This window comes from Cajanus cajan, chromosome 7 (assembly GCF_000230855.2).
Source record: "Cajanus cajan strain Asha chromosome 7, NIPB_CcT2T_4, whole genome shotgun sequence".
Taxonomy (NCBI): Eukaryota; Viridiplantae; Streptophyta; class Magnoliopsida; order Fabales; family Fabaceae; genus Cajanus; species Cajanus cajan.
In genome coordinates this window covers 43,067,629-43,084,134 of record NC_138523.1, presented here as the reverse complement: position 1 = coordinate 43,084,134, position 16,506 = coordinate 43,067,629, and the positions used below count along the sequence as shown (strand labels likewise).

Sequence of the window (16,506 nt, the reverse complement as noted above, 5' to 3'; positions counted from 1 at the left end):
TTTACCTTCGGAGTATGCTGGTGCTATGGAATCCGTGAATGAACAAGAGGATATCAACATGGAAGACATCTTCGAGGACCCCAATTATGAGTCCAACATTATATGGGTCAATCAAATCTCGAGGGTCGTACCCAAATTCAACTCAGTTGTGTTTGACTCTCCCACCGAGGAAATGAAAGGACACCTCAAGCCCCTGTTGCTAACTTTGATGATTGAGGGGCAGGAGGTGAATAAGGTTTTAGTCGATGGAGGCGCCACTGTGAATATCCTGCCCAAAACAATGTTGAAAAGGTTTGGGAAATCTCTGGCTGACTTAAAGCCTCACAACATCATGATCTCGGACTACGCAGGAAAGTCCTCACACCCTGAAGGTATGATTTTGTTGGATGTGCAGATTGGGAGTGTGAAGAGGACTATTATGTTTATAGTGACGCCATCGAAGGCGGATTTTAATGTCCTGCTAGGTCGAGAATGGATACATGGGGTAGGTGTTGTTCCTTCCACGGTTTACCAGAGGATTTTCTTCTGGAATGAAGATGAAGGGTTGGAGGTTCTTGAGGCTGATCAGAAGACTTATGAAGTTGGCATGTATTTTGCTGATCAACAACTGACAACATTTGCCAAGACCAAACCATTCAACACCTACAATTCTGGGGTGATGGATGAAGAGGAAGGCGTCAAGAAAACCTTTTGTTGGGACGTGAAGAGAGGATTTGTGATTCGAGCCAAAAAGAATTCGGCTCCACTGGATGAATGAAGGAAGAAGATCCTTACTCGAGCTTCTTAGCTCGAATATCAGCCTATGTGGCCGATCAAACGGCCAACTTGGCCGAGAAAGATCAGTTTGACAATGAGGTTAGCACGACCATTTTGGTCGAAGAAAAATAAAAAAAGAAAGAGGGGACGGATTTCGAGTCAATAAGGAAAAAAGAAAAACAAAAGTGGAAGGGAAGAGACTTCGAAATCGAAAAGGAGAATGAAGAAAAACAAAAAACAGAAAATCAAAGGGACCAAGGAGTCTCAGATAAAAATGAAAAGCAAAAAGAAAAAACAGACCTAGAGGTCGAAAAGACAAAAGAAGGTAAAGAGCAAGAGCTAGAACTCAAACTGGACTGTATTTTCGATGATTCACCCTTGGGGTTCGAAAGGGCCGCTAATGAAGAACATAAGTTAGAATCCCAAGATCCTCTCGAAGAGATTAATCTGGGAACCGTCGAAAATAAGCGAGTCACTTACATTAGCAAGTTCTTGCAAGGGGAGCTGAAAGAGGAGATAATTCGAATTTTGCATGAATACAAAGATTGTTTTGCATGTGATTATGATGAAATGCCAGGACTAGATCGAGAATTGGTGGAGGAGATTAATCTGGGAACCGTCGAAAATAAGCGAGTCACTTACATTAGCAAGTTCTTGCAAGGGGAGCTGAAAGAGGAGATAATTCGAATTTTGCATGAATACAAAGATTGCTTTGCATGTGATTATGATGAAATGCCAGGACTAGATCGAGAATTGGTGGAGCATAGGCTACCAATGATCCCAGGAAAGAAACCCGTGAAGCAAAGCCCTCGAAGATTTGCTCCTGAAGTAATCGAGAAAATCAAGGGGGAAATTGAGAGATTGCTGAAGGCAAAGTTCATCAGAACTTCGAGATACCCTGACTGGATCTCGAATATAGTGCCGGTTATAAAGAAAAACGGGAAACTCAGAGTTTGTATTGACTTTCGAGATCTCAACATGGCAACTCCCAAGGATGAGTACCCTATGCCCATTGCTGAAACTATAATAGATGCCGCTGCAGGTAATGAAATTATGAGTTTGTTTGATGATTATTCTGGGTATAACCAAATTTATATTGCAGCTAACGATGTGTCGAAAATTGCTTTTCGATGTCCAGGTGCCTTAGGCGTCTATGAATGGGTGATGATGCCATTTGGACTAAAAAATGCTGGTGCTACTTATCAGAGGGCAATGAATTTAATATTCCATGATCTAATTGGTAAGTTTGTACAAGTATATATTGATGACATAATTATTGGGTCGAAACAAAAAGAGGATCACCTAAGCCATTTAAAATTATCTTTCGAGAGAATGAGAAAACATGGTTTGAAAATGAATCCACTAAAATGTGCTTTTGGTGTTACAGCAGGAGAATTTCTGGGGTTTGTCATACACCAGAAAGGAATTGAAGTAAATCAAAACAAGACGAAGGCTATCATGGAGACTAAACCTCCATCGAACAAGAAGGAACTTCAATCTCTCCTAGGTAAAGTAAACTTTCTGCGAAGATTCATATCGAACTTGTCTGGTAAAACTAAAGTATTTTCTCCTCTTTTACGCTTAAAAAAGGAGCAAGAATTTCGATGGGATGAAGAGCACCAGAAAGCGTTCGATGATATCAAATATTACTTGGCTCATCCTCTAGTGCTTGCACCAATCTCTGAAGGGAAGCAACTGAAGTTGTACATTTCAGCTAATGATTCGACTATTGTGGGCATGCTGGCGCAAGATGATGAAAATGGCATCGAGAGAGTCATTTACTATTTAAGTCGAATGTTAGTAGGAGCAGAGCTTAGATATATCCCTTTAGAGAAATTATGTCTAAGTCTTTATGTTGCTTGTACAAAGTTGAAGTACTACATTAGGACTCGTGATGTTGTAATATTTTGTCGAAGTAATGTCATTAAATATATGTTGTGCAAACCTGTGTTACATTCTCGAGTCGGCAAATGGGCACTTGCGTTAACAGAGTACTCACTAACTTTTGAGCCGTTAAAATCAATTAAAGGACAAATAATTGCAGATTTTCTTGCAGATCATTCGAATGAAACTGAAGAAGTTAATTACCTAACCACCAAGTCTAGGCAATTATATTTCGATGGCTCGAAACACGAGTTAGGCGCTGGAATAGGGATTTTAATCGTATCACCAGAAGGGTTCCTGACGAAATTATCCTGTAAAATGAACAAGAGGTACTCGAACAATGAAATTGAGTACCAAGAATTAATAACGGGACTCGAAATGCTCGTAGAATCGGGTGCTCGAAATGTATTAATTCGGAGAGATTCACAATTAGTCATCAAACAATTAACACAAGAGTATAAATGCTTAAATGAGAAGTTAATTGAATTAAAAACTCGAGTTGTACAATTGCTTAATATTTTTGATGAAGTTGAATTACAACATATTCCTCGAGGCTCAAATGCCATTGCAAATAAGTTAGCCCAAACAGCCTCAGGGTATAAAGTAAGTAAGGAATGTCTAGAGTATCTGATTCATACCGAAAATGAATTGATAGGCCATCTCGAAGTTCTAAGTGTTGGTTCTTCGAATCAAAGAGACTGGAGAAGCGAGTTGATCGAATATTTGCGAAACCCCAATATAAAGGTAGAAAGAAAGATCAAACTCCAAGCCCTCAATTATGTATTGCTAGGTAATGAATTATATAAAAAAGGTTTCGATGGAATCTTATTCAGGTGCCTTGGAAGTCATGAAAGTTATATAGCTATGGCAGAGATACATGAAGGCATTTGTGGAGCACATCAGGCTGGAAAGAAGATGAAATGGGTTTTATCAAGGAAAGGTTTGTATTGACCAACTATGATTAAGGATTGTATCGAATTCGCAAAAAGTTGTGAAGAGTGTCAAAAACATGGACCAATACAAAAGGTACCAGCAAGTGAGTTACATTCGATCATCAAACCTTGGCCATTTCGAGGTTGGGCAATCGATTTAATCGGACAAATACACCCACCTTCCTCGAAAAATCACAAATATGTTTTGGTTGCCATAGATTACTTTACAAAATGGGTTGAAGCTATTCCTTTAAAAGAAGTCGAACAAAAAGACATAATTGATTTCATCGAAGATCATATTATTACAAGGTTTGGGATTCCTCAAACAATTACTACTGACCAAGGCACAGTCTTCACGGGTCGAAAAGTCGCTCAATATGCGGAATCGAAAGGAATTAAGTTAATAGCTTCAACACCATATTATGCACAAGCAAATGGTCAAGTCGAGGCAGCTAACAAAGTAGTGATTGGGCTAATTAAAAAACATGTATCAAATAGGCCTCGAAGTTGGCATGAAACTCTTGTTCAAATTCTATGGGCATACAGAAATTCTCCAAGAGATGCTACAAAAACTACTCCATATAAATTAGTGTATGGGCATGAGGCTATCCTTCCTATTGATATTAACTTACAATCAATTCATATACAGAAACAGAATGAATTACCTACTGATGATTATTGGAATTTAATGTATGATGAGTTGATTTCTTTAGAGGAGGAAAGGTTAATTGTGTTGCAAAATATTGTTCGACAAAAGGAAAGAGTCGAGAAATCGTACAACAAGAGGGTTAAAACTCAACGATTTCGAGTTGGGGACTTGGTGTTAAAAGTAATTCTTCCCATGGAGCAAAAATCTCGATATCTAGGTAAATGGTCTTATAATTGGGAAGGTCCCTTTGTAGTCGAGCAAGTATATTCAAGTAATGCATATGTGATCAAAGAAGTAAATTCAAATGCAAGCAAAGTAATAAATGGAAAATATTTAAAGTGCTTTCATAACAGGATAGAATATTGATTGTTCAAGGATAAATAAAAGAAATCTAATTATTACAAAACTTTGATTTAAAATCATTGAAAGCCTTGTAAGCCTCGTCCAAACGTTTTCTTCGAGAGGAACATTGAGCTTCCAAATGCTTCTTCTGCTCTAAGGTCTTCGCAAGTCGAGAAGAGATGACCTTGCCTTCCTCTTTGAGACCCGTTTGACGCTGTTTGATCTCTTGACTTTGAACCTTAATAGCATCTTTCTTCGAGCGAGCCTTCTCTAACTCATGTTGGAGAGACTTAATGGTGGTCTCTATATCCTTCTCTTTTTGTTGTAATTTTTGCAGAGAAGACACCATTTTCGCTGTTGAGCCTTTGATCGTAAGCAGGTCAGTTCGGAGCTTTTCGAGTTTAGCACGGTCTTCTTCGCTTTCAACCTCGACATGGGTTACCTCTTGAAAGGCAGAAGACCATTGGGATCGAAGGTCCCATGCGAGGCTAAAAGGTTGGACAAATTCTTGCAGTTCAGAGTGGACTTCAGGAGGAAGATTTGAGTAAGATAATAGATCATCCATCATTTGCTCAACCTCTGTCTTGAATTCAGGAAGGAGAAAGGCCTGGTCAAGATCTTCGACATACGCCTTCGATCGAAAAGAGTCGAGTAGAGGTTGATATAATGGAGTCTCAGAAATTTCCTCGACAACTTTAACTTTTTCTTTCTCCGACTCTGAAGGACCAATTGTCCAATTGTCCAAGACCTCGAAGATACTGTTAATATCTTCATCTTCATCATTGAAGAAGCTCATCAAATTTAAGTCAGGGGAAGGAATCGCGGAAAGGCCTTGAATAGAAGAGGTAGCACCTCCTTGAGTTGAGGGGGAAGCAGTGAAAGGTCGAGGTGATTCAGTCGACCCTGCACAAAAAGAGAATATATAAGATGACTATATTAAGAATCATGACGAGGTTGTACAGTCGAAAGAAATATACCCTTGTTCGGACTCAAGGGAGGTTCGAAAGAGGGTTCATCTTGAGCAGAATCATTTAAGGTCTTCACAATAGGCGAAGATTCAGAATTGAGAATTTTGTCTCCTTCGACTTGTGGAGGGACTTTGATCGAAGCCACCACAGAAGCAATCTCAGCATTGTTCAATTGAGGTGTGGTCAACTGCACAGAAATTTTGTGGTGAGAAGATTGAAGGAAAGGTTATAAGACCGAAAGATAGAAAAGGGAACCTGTTGGGTTGCTTCAGTAACAATGGGTAAATCCCTCGATACATTGTGAGAAGAGTCAAGTTGGATGACTTCAACATCCTGCAATAAAAAAAAAAGGTGTTAGAGAAGTCAATGACATAGGGAAAATAAATCGAAAAAAATTAATTAACTTACCTTTGACACCGATTTCATTGCATCTTGAAGAAGCTTCACAGTCGGAGGCTTCTTGGCTTTCTTGGAAAGGGAAACGACCATCTTTCCTTTCCCTTTGTCTTGCTTTTTAATGATCGAGACCTGAAAGTGAGGACAATTGTATTATTAAGAAATGTAAGCAAGAGAGCAACACTGGTATTTGGGTTGATTCACTTACAGTTTTGGTATTGTCTGAACCCGTTTTTTGTTTCTTTGAAGTTTCAATACTCTATAAGATAAAAGCTTGAAGAGGTAAGATGAAACGGTCGAAGAGTTTTAGTAAAAATTAAAATCGAAGTGAATGGTACCTTAGAACGTAAAGAAACTTTGTCAGCAGCGGTTTTTCATTTTCGACCTTTCTTTGATGACTCTTTATCCCCGTCATCGTCACTCTCCCAATTAGGAGTTTGCTCAACATGTTGAGGAATGGCAGCTGCGAAAGTCAAGAAAAGAGATGAGATGAGTTCAAACCAAAATCGAAAATGAATTTGTTGAAAGATATTTACCAGGAGGAGGGTTAATGTTATTGACCCAACATAGTGGCCACCATTTGTTTCGAGGAAAATCATACACAGAACATCTCGCATAGGTAACTCGATCCTTAACAGGATTCTCTTTGCGCTCGAGGTAAAACGGGTCGAGTGTTTTCATCCAGGGAGGGTGAGATACATGTTTAACTAAACCGAAAAGAGCATTTGGAAGAGGGGGTATGTGTTTTGGACAAAATTTTTCGAAATCAGTTTTACCTCGAGGGTTTATTACCTTTTTTGAGCGAATGTTCTTTTGTACCATTTTCGATAAGGAGACAGAAGCGTCAAAGATGGTTCGATGCACATTGTTGGGTCGATAACAAACTTTAAAAAATTGTTCGAATTGATAAATTATAGTTTGATTCTTGAAAGTACCTGATTGCTTGGGCCCCTGTGAACAAGAGAGAGGAGAGTTTATCAGCTTCTTCAAAAAGCCATCAAAATTGATGAGTTTATCTACAACATAATAACACCACCATCGAAGGTAGCATTTTGAAACCAAAAATGAAGGAGAAAAAGTAGAGGGTGTAAGCTTGAGCTCTTTATCAGGTCGAAGGATGAAATCGAGGACTTCTTCATAATTCCCTTCGTCGACACAAATATTTGCGTCAATGCTTTCCTTACGACGAAGAGGGAGAGGCTTCATTTGGCAAAGCCCAAATTGTCGAGCGAATAACTGAGGTTGGTAAGGGTAAAGCCTAACATCTTTCTGCCTCATACCTGAGATAATGACATCCCAGGACAAGAACCCAAACCAAATGTCGGTCGAAGAAGGACTGATGTTTCCAACCTGATTATTTTGACGAAGCCAAGTCGGACCTATTAAGTTCGGTCGAATGAAAGGAGCTAAGTCCTCGGTGAAGTCAGTAAAACTAAGAATAGCTCTGATATATCTCTCAAAATTATCTACCAGACGTTTGCGAGGGGTGAGGGTTGTCAAACGAGCTCCTTCGAGTTCGCAGATAGGAATCGGAGTCGAAGGCAGATGAAGTTTCTTCTCTAATATCGCGTTAAGCCACAGTTGAAGTAGCCATAATGGGCCGGGGAGATTTCGAGGCCCAGATTCTCGAGAAAAGGCTCTTGGAAGCTTCATCAAGGCAAGTGTACAAGGAAGCCAAGAGAAGTTTGCTTAAACATATCTTCTTTTTCGAGTGAAGAGCTTGGGCTAAATTATAATAATATTTTGGGACTTGGAGTGAAGGAGTGCAAAAGACACATGCTGATAACCAATACATGAGAAAAGCAATATGTTCTGAAGGGGAAACAGGCGTACCAGAAGGGCCCATATGTGCAGTGATAAAAGCTAAATAGGTCTTTTTATCCCAAGTAATTGAAACATCCTTGATCGAAATTTCTTCGTCAAACGCATCAGGATGAAATCTTTCTCCAAGAGGCATTAATCCTGTTATAGCAGCAATATCGAGCAAAGTAGGGCAAACAAAACCACAAGGGAATTCGAAAGCCCGAGTTTCTCTATTCCAGAAAAAGATAGCAGAAAAGAGCATCTGAAGGTCGAAAAGATGGAGGTCGAACTTGGCCAGTTGGATAAACTCAAAAATTCATGTTTCTTTCCATTCAGAGGACATAGAAGCTTCCACACGGGCTAGCCAAGATGAATGTCTATCTTTAACAGGAGGGAAGGCTCTAAAGATCTTAGTGGTGTCTCCAAAAAGGGTTAAATCTATCTCAGGAGAATAGATGAAAGGTAAGGAAGAAGGATCTTCAGGCAAAAGAGTGTTACCAAACCTCTTCGTATTCTGACCAGCGAAAAGACCAAGAAAAACATGAATAGAACCACTTTCTAAAGAGAAAGGGAGAAGTACCTGAGATTGAAAAATCTTCAAACTGGCCTCTTCCATGCCGGGAATTGGAACAAAAGTGTCATCGCCCTCTTTGACTTTGCAGATTTGGGCGTTGGCCATTAATAAAGGAGTACCGTGAACGGAAGTTGCAGTGGCCATGGTGGTTACGGGTGCAGTAGTCACCACAGTGGAAGGTGTCACAGTGGTCAAGATAGGAGATGAAGTAGAAACACCAGTGGGAGACGTTGTGGAAGCCACGGCAGCAGAGGTGGAAGCAGTTGAAGAGGCCATCAGAACAAGAGAGACTAGGAAGAACAGGGTCACCGGAAATCAAGAACCAAGCAATGGAGGGACAGAAAAACACTAACTTGGGCAAGAAGGAAGCAAAAGAGTAAAATGGTGAAAATAGTTTCACTCCAGGGTAAAAAAAAAAAAAATTTACGCATCATTGGGCCTAGAGTGGAATGGGCTTCTGAATTAATTCAAATTTTAATTGATAAAAATAGCCGCCAAAATATTTTGAGAACAGCGAAAACGGAAATAACACGCCGTATTTGCCATGATTGTCGCATCAAACGGTCATATGGATTAATTGCAAATCAAAAAGTACATATCAAAATAGGGTTTCATCGAAAGATGTAGACTCTGACTAAGTAATTGGAGTAAGGCTCGGTAGGAATTCGAATCTCTCTGGCCAAGCATGCACATCAAGATCGAATTCCTAGGGGGGCATTTGTTAGGTCTACTCGAAAATTCTAAGAATCAAATAGGTGTTACTCGAGAGAATATTAAAATGAACACCTGCTGGGGACGTACAAGGAGCCTGTTTGAGTTGTTTCGAGTCACGATCGAAAAGTTGAAGTCATACATAGGCCAACAATAACTAATTCGAATTTGAAGACAGTTATTGGTTGAGAAGTTAATATACACGAAGAGCGGTTGTGAGAAGTTACACTTTAGAAGCCATAATGAGCGTAGTGGGCAGCGGTTGTCCCATAGTGATCTACGTGCAGAAGCATCCGAGCGAGTTAACCGCTATTAATTCACTCTATAAATTCCAGAAACCTACATTGTTACAGGGTCGGAAAACTCATACTTTAACCAGATTCTAAAGCATTCTCTGCCTGCACATATGGCTTCCATGCGAGGAATTATCTTTGGGTATGATCACTCTTGACCATTTGTATTTTCTCTTTTTAGGATTAGAATTAGCGTAGCTTTCTTTTTCATTCAATCGCTGTTTGGAAGTACTCAAATGTTAAAATGTTGTAATAGGTTGAATACCGTGAATGATGATATGTATTGCCAATATCTCTATTGTCCATTCTATTTTTCTGCGCATTTATGTACATGCATATCATTATCTGGTGATTATTGACGAACGCGTAACAACGGTTAATCATTAAAAATATTTTACTGTATAGTAATTGCTCCGTACTTTATTCCGTAAGAACACGTTAAATGCCTAAATTAAAATAGTGTCCGTATGCTAGTTCGAATAAAAAGACTCTGAACGTTTTCCACCATAAACAAAACATTATCACAATTTTCATGCATGATTTTATCAATCATGAGTTGCAATTCATTCCGTGTTCTTTTTTGCAGGATTATTAATTAGTACGCTCAAAAGTGAGTGGACAAACTTGTTTAGAATATGGGAAACACATAAAAACGATCTATAAGCTTTTGATAGTAAATCAAATCATGGCAAACTCTGCTTAAAGTAACATATCGGATTTAGACACCGCGTGTGAAAAAAAAAGGTATTAACAAAGTTTTGCTTATATTAGATATTCGATATGAGAATTTTTTGGATATAAGATGTTTCGTCTAAATTCCGTTTGAAATGATTCTTTCTCTAAAAATTTATCGAAACATTGTTTCAGATTAAAAAAACAATTTTTGAACACTTGAAATCTTATTTAAAAATCATGATTTTGTAGCATACTTAAGTCAGCTGTTTTTGTTTTTTCGCAAGCTGTAGGGTGTAGCATGGAATTTGGAAAGCATGGCATGTGATGTGGCTGCCTTTCGTTGAATAGGCTATTAAATTAATTATTAAGGTACGTAAATTACATTTTTCATTATTTGTTTAATTTACTAAATTGTAATAATTTTTTATTTTTTTTTTATTTTTATGAACATAACGATTTCTATCAAAATCTTTTGTCATGTCTATTATTAGCTTATTACTAAAATTCCCCAAATAAGTGTATTCACTATTACCTTTTGTAACTATTTGTATAAAAAATAATATTTCTCTCTTTCTGTCATTTTCCATCATTTTAATGTTTTACTTGTGAATAAAGAAAAAAAATATTTTGGGCTGGTATTTCGTTATTGATGATTATGTTTGAAATAATAAGGTAGAAAAATGTTTATAACATAGTTTCCTTTAATATAGTGTTAATGATTGTCTGAAATTTATTAATAATTAAGAGGCAAATATGGGAGACATTAATTAGTTAAGTACAAGAGTTTATAATTAAAAAAATGATAATAAGAAAAAGAAAAATTCTGATTTGGTAAGATATAAGCGAAAAAAGTAGGAAGGGCAATTAAGGATATAAGAGAAAAGAGGAAAATGGCGCAATGGGCGTTGATGTAAAAGATTTATTTATTGGGACGGCGTGGGGTGAGGTATTACGGGAGTTGGAGATTATTCTTTCTCACACACAACACAGAACACAGAACACACAGTCTGTGGTTCCTCTTGCTCATAATGGACTCCAACAATAAGAATGGGTTGGAGGAGTTGGACAGCAGCTGCTCCACTCCTTACGTGAGCGCCCCTTCCAGCCCCGGCCGAGGCCCTCTCCCCGCCTTCTTCTACAGCGCCCCCGCCAGCCCTATGCACTTCGCCATCACCGCTTCCTCTTCCTCTTCCTCTTCCTACCAGGCCCCCTCCGCTTCCGCCGCTCCCATCGGCTACGAGTTCGAATTCTCCGCCCGCTTCGGCTCCTCCGCTTCCGCCGCCCCCGGTTCCATGAGCTCGGCCGACGAGCTCTTCCTGAACGGGCAGATCCGCCCCATGAAGCTCTCTACCCACCTCCAACGCCCCCAGGTGCTGGCCCCCTTGTTAGATCTGGATGAAGACGAACAAGAGGAGGAGGAGGGTGTGAGTGTGAACGTGGTCCGAGGCAGAGATCTGAGGCTCAGGGACAAGTCCCTCCGCAGAAGAACCAGATCCATGTCCCCTCTCAGGACCAACACGCCTTTCGACTGGTCCCAACACCATCACCATCACCATCACCAACCCCTCCACAACCAAATAAATAAAGCCCAGGAAAAACCCGAGGATCCTTCCGCCTCCTCCTCCCGCTCCTCTTCCGCTGGGAGAAGCTCCAAGCGCTGGGTTTTCCTTAAGGATTTTCTCCGAAGCAAAAGCGAAGGCCGCAGTAACAACAAGTTCTGGTCCACCATTTCCTTCTCCCCCATCAAGGACAAGAAATCCACCAAGCCCACTCACCATAATAATAATAATAATAATAATAATAGTGACAACAAAAACGGGCCTCCTTCCAAGAGAATGAGCGGCAAGCCCACCAACGGTGTTGGGAAGAGGCGCGTGCCTCCTTCGCCGCACGAGTTGCACTACAAAGCCAACCGGGCCCAAGCCGAGGAGTTGAGGAAAAAGACCTTCCTGCCTTACCGCCAGGGCCTGCTTGGCTGCTTGGGCTTTAGTTCTAAGGGTTACGGGGCCATGAACGGCCTTGCTAGAGCCTTAAACCCTGTTTCCTCCAGGTAAATTTCTTTTTCCTCCCTCCAATTGTACAGATCATTATTATATTATCACCACGGTTACTATTTCTTTCTTCATTTTGCTAGAGTCTTAGTCTTAGTCTTAGCCTTAGCCTTAGCCTGTGCCTTAGCCTGTGGCCTTGGCCTTATCAATTATTCTATTATCTACAAGTGTACTCGCAGCATTTCACTATTTACACACTTGCTGTGCAGTGCAGTAACTGCACTTTATTAATATTTATTTATCCTTAACCCACCATGCAAATCAATATCATGATGCTTATCTCTCGTACTCGCACACTGTACATGGTTGCATTGGTTACAGAAACCACGTGGTGTGGGGAGACCTATTCGTTGGTTCAGGCCCCATACGAACTGGGCTACTTGAAAGATGCCTGCGTTTTTGTTTGCATCTTTCGCGTCCTCAGTTTTTGCTTGCGTCTGCCAATTGCATGACAATCAAATCCTCTTTTTAGATTTTAGATCAAACCTTCTACTTCTACTTATAATTATTATTATGCCCTCCTCGCATTATTTCAGTTTTGAGTTCGGGAAAAAGATGTTTGCAAATCTATATGCGACAAGATGTAGACATAAAGTAGATGGAGATTATTTGACAAAGACTTGTTTATAAGCTAGTAGTATATTGCAATCTCCCCTAGAGATGTTCCATTTTCTTTTTGGTTGCTTCTGTTTTCCTTCGCTGAACCCTAACCCCATGCCCCACCGATTCATTTCCGTCTGGATTGGGTGCAAATTTTTCAAAAAGGACCCAATAACTAATCTATGAGACATGAATCCACCTGGGGGGGGCCCAACCCCTTTACTACGCTGGGGTGGCATTTAAATTGGTTTAGCCGAGTCAAAAAAATGGGTTTACATGAATCAATTGTCGTAGCATAGCTTATACAATAATTATATTTCGTGGGTGGTTCCAGAAGAAACTGTTCATATTGTTCGCTCTTCCGTTCAATCACATGCCAGCCACCTGTGAGGGGATTCTGTACTTGCGTTATACTCGGCCCCGAATTTTTTCCCCCACCTTTTTGTCATAATATTTGCCCTTTACCTTTTGCGGATCACGATCCTACACCTAAAAATAATGTACAAGAAAAATATTAGGATTTTTGGATCCCAACTGCACCGCCATACGGTTTTATCACAAGTCATAACTGTAGACAATGAAAAGCATAACATTTTACGAGGGTAACATACATCAGATGGAATTAGAGTAACGAGACAAGGAAGAACGATATGAATATGATACCCTCCAAATTAAACCTAAACTCACTCTGATAGGCTTAAAACTCGATACCATATATCAGCTATTAACTTAGTCAGGTGATCATACCCCATATCTCGGAGCAGAACTTTTTAATGCAGCGAATCTTCCATCATGATGAGATGAAGAAAGGAAAATAAGAGGGTGAGGTGAGAGTCAATTCATCTGAGTATACAAGACTGATTGACTGCATCCACAGACGCAAAATTCAAACGTGTTCCGACGAGACTTCCAAATTAATGTCAATAATGAGATGAAAGCTTTTTCAGATGCTAGTACACAGCCGAAAGTTTATGGTGGACAACCATTGCTTATATTAGCAAATTCGTTGCATTTGCAGCTTCATGTTGTTGACTGTTACAGGTCAAATCATTTTTCGATTATAATAATTTGTGTTAATTGGAAAGAAGCAGTAACGTGGAACGAATGCCATTATGTTTCACTTACCGGCAAGAAACATACTGAAACGGGTTAGTGTGAATTACTCTGGAAGCGTATCAAGCATGAAAAGTGGATTGTTCGAAAGTTGGAACTAATTGAACTCAATTCTTTTGTAGCAACGAGTTAGACTTAAAATTCCAAGAAACTCATCTGTTAAACAAAACAAGAGGTACACTTGTTTGTACTACGATAGTATGTAAGCACTTCCGAAAAGCACAATGGTTCTGAAAGGTATTTAAAAAATAACCAACTCAAACAAAAAATTGAAAATCGGTCTAAAAAACTGAAAACTGATGAAAAATTACAATTTAGCGGTTCAGTTAAATTTTTAAATTTTCAAAATTACACTGTTTGATTTGATTTATTGATTAAAATGTGAAATCAAACTTAATCATACTTATTTGTAAATTTATTTTTCTTTAAAATCATGATGTATATATATAATATTGACATATTATAAAAGATATTTTATAAAATTATAAGTTATTAAAATATGTTTCTCTCTCTAAATATACCTTATAATATTTAAGTTTTATTAAAATTTCCAAAGAACCATCATTTCCTATTGTTCACATTCTACCCCTCATTATTTTAACTGATGGTACAGTACAATGGTTCTTCCTGAATTCCCAAAAGATCATGGGCACAGAGATATTGAAACAGGAAAGCATGCGGAGTCCCTAAGCCAACAGTCTGTTGTGTGTGGTTAGCGATTGAGATGGTTTTGTTGAATTAATTTATTTTATGGATTAATTATTTAGAATTATTCTTTGATTTATTAATATATTAGTTATAATTAATAATTATTTTAATATTTAATTAATGAATAAATATTATTAGACTTGTATTATGAATGACTTGTGATGAGTTGAACTATTCAATTTTTATATAATGAGAGGTCCCTACTCTCACACAATAAGTTTTTTATTGTTGTTTTATTAGACAATTAATATGAATTCATGAACTAATCATGATTGGGTGAAGTCTTCTTTTATTCTAGTTTTCCTTGTAATTTATGAAGAACTTATATTAGGTGCATAATTCTTTATTTCTTCTTTTTATACTCATTGACAATATGTTGTGATTTGTATCTAGGTTAATAAATTTTATCAATTGGTATGAGAGCCATAGAGATATTACTGACAAATGTTATTATTTTTTTTTATAATTGATTTAAGGAATTGCAAGTTTTTGAAACAATATATATGTATTGCTACATTTTTTCCTCCTTATCTTGAAAAGTGTTCGACTGTTTTTTGAAATTAATTTTGTAGCTTTTTGTTTTCTTATAGATTTTAACCAATATAGTTTCTTTTTATAGCATTTTGTTAATCATACATTGACTAATTGAAGATGGTTATGAGAGTGCAAGGGTGCTGGTGACATCAACATTATAAATGCAAAATAATTGGGTTATGAATTTTAGATGTACTTACTACATGTCACATGTAAAGGATTTCTTTGAGACTTTGAAACTCAAAGAAAGTCAAGTGGTATTTCTTGGCAACATCAAAGCTTGCAAGGTGCAAGATATGTGTATTGTCCTTTTGAGAATGTTTGATAACGGTGAGATTTTATTGCAAGATGTGAGATATGTCCCTAAGCTTAAGAAGAATTTTTTGTCCATAAGCACGTTTGATGGTTTGAGTTATTCTGTTAAAATTGAACATAATGTGATGAAGATCTCTGATGGTCTTAATAAAAGAAACAATTTGTACATTCTTAATGGTTATACTATTATTGCACATCCATTTGTAACAAGTCAAACTTTGCATGATAAAACAAAATTATAACATTTAAGGCTTGGACATGATAGTGAAAAAGGTTTAGTGGAGCTAGGAAAATAATTTCGTTAAATGGTGATAAATTAGATAAACAAGACTTTTGTGATCGTTGCATATTAGGAAAATCTCATAAGGTTAAGTTTGAGACTAATATGCATGTTTCTAATAAACCCTTTGAGTATATATGTGCACTCAAATCTTTGGAGTTTTTTCTTACCATAATTGATGTTTTTTTTCAAGGATAGTGAGAATTTATATATATTTTAAAAATAAGTTTGAAACATTCAAAAAATCTAAAGAATGACTGACACGTTCTTGTAGAAAATCAAATAGGAACTAAACTGAAGGTTTTAAGGATTGTCAATAACCTGAAGTTTATTTCATAGAAGTTTAATGGGTTTTGCAGAGAGAATAGGGACTTAAAAAGCATAAGTTTATAGCTCAAAATCCACAACAAAATTGCCTAGTTGAGAGGATGAACAAAACCATTTTGAAACATGTGAGGTGTATGTTGTTAGGTTCAGGGCTACCTAAGACTTTATGAGGTGAAACTATAAAGAGTTAATCACCTATATACTGCTAGTGTAAATTTTTTTTACACTGACAACCAATTATATCTCTTAATTGTGTCATGTCATTGTTAAAAGTAAATGTGTTTACAGTGACATGACACAATTAAGAGATATAATTGGTTGCGAGTGTAAGAAAACTTTACACTGACAGTGTATAGATGATTAACTCAACTATAAATACTATAATGTATTTGATAAACAAATGTTCATCTTCAGTTTCAAACTTCAAGACACTTATGGAAGTGTAGAGTGATAAACCAACACATTATTTAAATATAAATTTTTTTGGTGTTTTAACTTTTGTTCTTATCAATAAAGACAAACTTAATACTCAAGCTGTGAAGTGTATTTTTGTTGGTTATATAGAGGGCATGGATCTTGGAGAGTCAAAATGCTT

At 37.8% G+C, this 16,506-nt stretch overlaps 2 protein-coding genes across 2 annotated transcripts in view; both read left to right on the top strand.

Annotated features, from left to right (window-relative positions):
* Positions 1-10,884: 10,884 nt before the first annotated feature.
* LOC109792146 (stress response NST1-like protein (DUF1645)) lies at positions 10,885-12,286 on the top strand. The gene has a single exon (XM_020351532.3). The coding sequence runs from the start codon at positions 11,012-11,014 to the stop codon at positions 12,035-12,037; it is 1,026 nt and encodes a 341-aa protein (XP_020207121.1). The 5' UTR covers positions 10,885-11,011; the 3' UTR covers positions 12,038-12,286.
* Positions 12,287-14,364: 2,078 nt separating this feature from the next.
* The window catches only part of LOC145950035 (uncharacterized), an 11,541-nt gene continuing 9,399 nt past the window's right edge, over positions 14,365-16,506 (top strand). Inside the window, exon 1 of the mRNA XM_083060952.1 lies at positions 14,365-14,458. Coding sequence (XP_082917078.1) covers positions 14,365-14,458 — 94 coding nt within the window. The remainder of the gene's footprint in view (positions 14,459-16,506) is intronic.

Bases quoted from the DNA above. Each gene is read 5' to 3' on its own strand.
- LOC109792146 (XM_020351532.3), top strand. From the start codon at position 11,012: ATGGACTCCAACAATAAGAATGGGTTGGAGGAGTTGGACAGCAGCTGC.